General features: G+C 31.3%; 1 protein-coding gene across 1 annotated transcript in view; it reads left to right on the top strand.

The window, feature by feature from the left end:
* Positions 1-2,498, top strand: part of LOC111084892 — a 44,735-nt gene extending 42,237 nt beyond the window's left edge. The window contains exons 5-6 of the mRNA XM_022381389.1: positions 847-855; positions 2,472-2,498. Coding sequence (XP_022237097.1) covers positions 847-855; positions 2,472-2,498 — 36 coding nt within the window. The remainder of the gene's footprint in view (positions 1-846; positions 856-2,471) is intronic.
* Positions 2,499-3,314: the final 816 nt, after the last annotated feature.

Here is a 3,314-nt window from a genome sequence, read left to right as displayed (position 1 = left end):
GCTTAACAATTATGTAGGTGTAACTTGTTTAAACCGATTTGTAAATAGTTCATAGTGTAGCTTTGTGCTTAACAATAAACAAGTTACACCTACATGAACCGATTTGTGAATAGTTCATAGTGTAGCTTTGTGCTTAACAATAAACAAGTTACACCTACATGAACCGATTTGTGAATAGTTCATAGTGTAGCTTTGTGCTAAACAATAAACAAGTTACACCTACAGGTACTGATTTGTGATTATCTGTTTCCGCTTGTGTAATATATCAGTTTTGATTTAAAGTATTAGAAAAACTATACAGTTTAAGTAGCAACATATATTGTCATATCTGTTTAAATGTCGGAATTTTATGATAATGCAGTGTGTATTGATGAATCAACAACTAATTAGAAAATGTGTTTGTTAGTTTTTCGTAGTTAATCACAAAACTACATAATGGGCTATCTGTGCTATACCCACCACGGATATCGAAACCCGGTTTTTAGACTTATAAGCCTTCAGACTTGCCGCTGAGTCACGGAAATATTAACGATAAGAATTTATTAGCTATTTGTTAAGCCTTTTACTCTCTATTTTGTCCTAATATTCAAAACGCCAGACACTGCAATGAATAATCTATAATTATCTTTATCAGACAAAGCTAACAGCTATTTGATGAATTCTATACTTTATCTTGAAAGATATTTCGTCTTAAGATCTAGGTATTGAAAATAAGTTTTTATATTCTAACGTATATGGCCCATGTTATTATTTTAATGAAAATCTTCACATTTTCCATTTTGAAATGAAATTGTATTTTTATAACTAAAAAAAAAACACTTTTAATCACTTTTCCACATGCTTCAGGGAATAAGAGTGAGTATTGTTTTATGTATTATAACGTATTTGTTTCCAACGCGTGTTTATTATCCGATTAAAAACAAAAGTATTTCCAATATATGATACTAAGACTAATCAAATCAAAGAAAGTACCTTGGATTAATTCATAGTCACAAGTCACTGTGATATTTATTCCGATTTATAGTCACAAGTCAGTGTGGTATCTATTCTGATTTATAGTCACAAGTCACTGTGATACTTATCCCAATTCATAGTCACAAGTTATTGTAATACCTATTCCAATCTATAGTCACAAGTCACAGTGATATCTATTCCAACTTATAGCCACAAGTCACTGTGATACCTATCCCAATCCATAGAGCCACAAGTTACTGTGATATCTACTCCAATTCTTAGAGTCACGAGTGACTGTGATAATTATTCTAATTTCTATGGTGAATGTGATACCTATCTCAATTCATAGACACAAGTAAATGTAATACCTATCCCAATTCATAGACACTAGTTTTTGTGGTACCTAGTCCAGTTCTTTGAGTCACGAGTAGCTACAATAATTATTCCAATTTCTATAGCCATTGGGATGCCTATCTCAATTCATAGACACAAGTCACTGTGATGTCTATTTCAATTCGTAGACACAAGTCACTATGAGAACTATTCTAATTAACAAAGTTACAAATCACTACGATATTTGACTGAAGCACTGAGATAACATTATTTGAGAATTTTCCTATAACTTAAGAAATATTTAATAGAAATGTGTAGAAGATTTCAATATACATGAGACTATTTCTAAGCAATTTCGTTAGTGTTATAGATAATTGTCGTTAGATATTTGATGTTGTAATCGGGATTTCTTTTAAACAGAGTAAAATCGTTTAGCATTTAAAACTGAACTATTAACATCCAGTATGTGAGTCAGTGAGACCGAATTAAGTTTTTGAGTGGGCTACGGAGGGATGTTACGGTTTCCGCTAATCAAGTTATAACAAACTAAAATGTACAACGATAAGGTCTCGATCTGTTAACCTCCAAAAACCACACTTTACTGCCAAAACAACTCACCACTCAGTAGTGTTCGACCACGAAGATGCAAAGTTTAAAGGGTTGGCCAGACTGTGTTCTTGTATAAAATAGTGGAAGTGTTCGTGTTCAGGCAACTATCATAATTAACTACTCCTCAGCAGCGAGTAAGCTTCTTTGAGCCTTCCTCAACCATCTCTATTGACAGATTTCGCGAAAACCGCGGAGAAAACGGCTTTATAAAGCTGGAAAACCAGATCTTGTGTTGCACAATATGTACGAACACTACAGTGCTTTTTTTGGATTTTGGATTGAGGTATTGGTTATATTTCCTTATATCCTGGAAACTAGTTCGAATTCGACCATGTTGGTGGGAATTCGTGTTCCAGATAAAGCAAAAAGTTCAAATCTCTATTCAGAATTTAAAAAACTGGAGTATCAGAAAGCTTTGTTTGGCAATCAAACCATCAAACATGTTTCCTTGACTCGTAGAATGGGTGTTTAAAAAACTTTTAACAGTCATTGCAAATTATAAACTACAATAATCATAATTCATATATGCTAATATTTTGTTTTCCATCCTGTCATTTTGTACTGTGGATTCTTAGATGGTAAGTGAACTTTTCCTACAATGATATATAATAAACATTGTATATATATTTTGAATTTGTGTTCTCAAGAATCTTAATTTATCAAGACTTACCTTAGTGTGTCGAATAAATAATCTTTAGAAATAGTTCTTCTAAAACTGTTTTAAGGTTACTGATAAAGAGACGACGGCATTATTTATATGTTCCATTGTATAACATAAAGATTAAAATGCCCAGTTTACCAAAGAAACTTTAACTTTCTACAGATCAGTCAGGGTTTTTTTATCTTTGCAAAATTTGGAATTACAGAAATTTCTCAATTTTATAATACGAAATTTTTATATAGCAGATCTTTGTAGTGTTAAGTTGTAAGAAGTAACGTAACTGTCAAAGTAGATCAACGCTGGAAATATGATTTTCAGATCTGAAATATTTTATACCCTAATAAAATAAATTAACGTATATGCTTTTGTTTTTCATCTTCATCATCTGTTTATACCGCAATGCCTCTAAACAAGATGTGTCGGGTAAGTCTACAATTTTCTTACATCAATATACAAATGTGTGTTTGGTTTTCTATCTAAGTGTATGGATGTAAAAATTGCCAAAAAGCATTATTATTTTTGGAAAGAAACGAATCGCTTTATACAATCTGTTTGGACACAAGTAGAGCAATATAAGTTATTTTCGTAAACAGTATATAAGTAAAAGAAAAAAGGTTAATTATTAAATCAGCTAAATTACCGCCATAAATATTGAGAAAATATGAGCCAATTACGAACAGCATTTAGTTTATGATGTTTTTTACATTAAAAATTTAAATAATCAGTGATATGAGATTGGTATGAATAAACGATGTTT

This window comes from Limulus polyphemus, unplaced genomic scaffold, assembly GCF_000517525.1.
Source record: "Limulus polyphemus unplaced genomic scaffold, Limulus_polyphemus-2.1.2 Scaffold159, whole genome shotgun sequence".
Taxonomy (NCBI): Eukaryota; Metazoa; Arthropoda; class Merostomata; order Xiphosura; family Limulidae; genus Limulus; species Limulus polyphemus.
The sequence above is the reverse complement of the archived record's forward strand: the minus strand, read 5'-3'. Positions and strand labels throughout refer to the sequence as shown.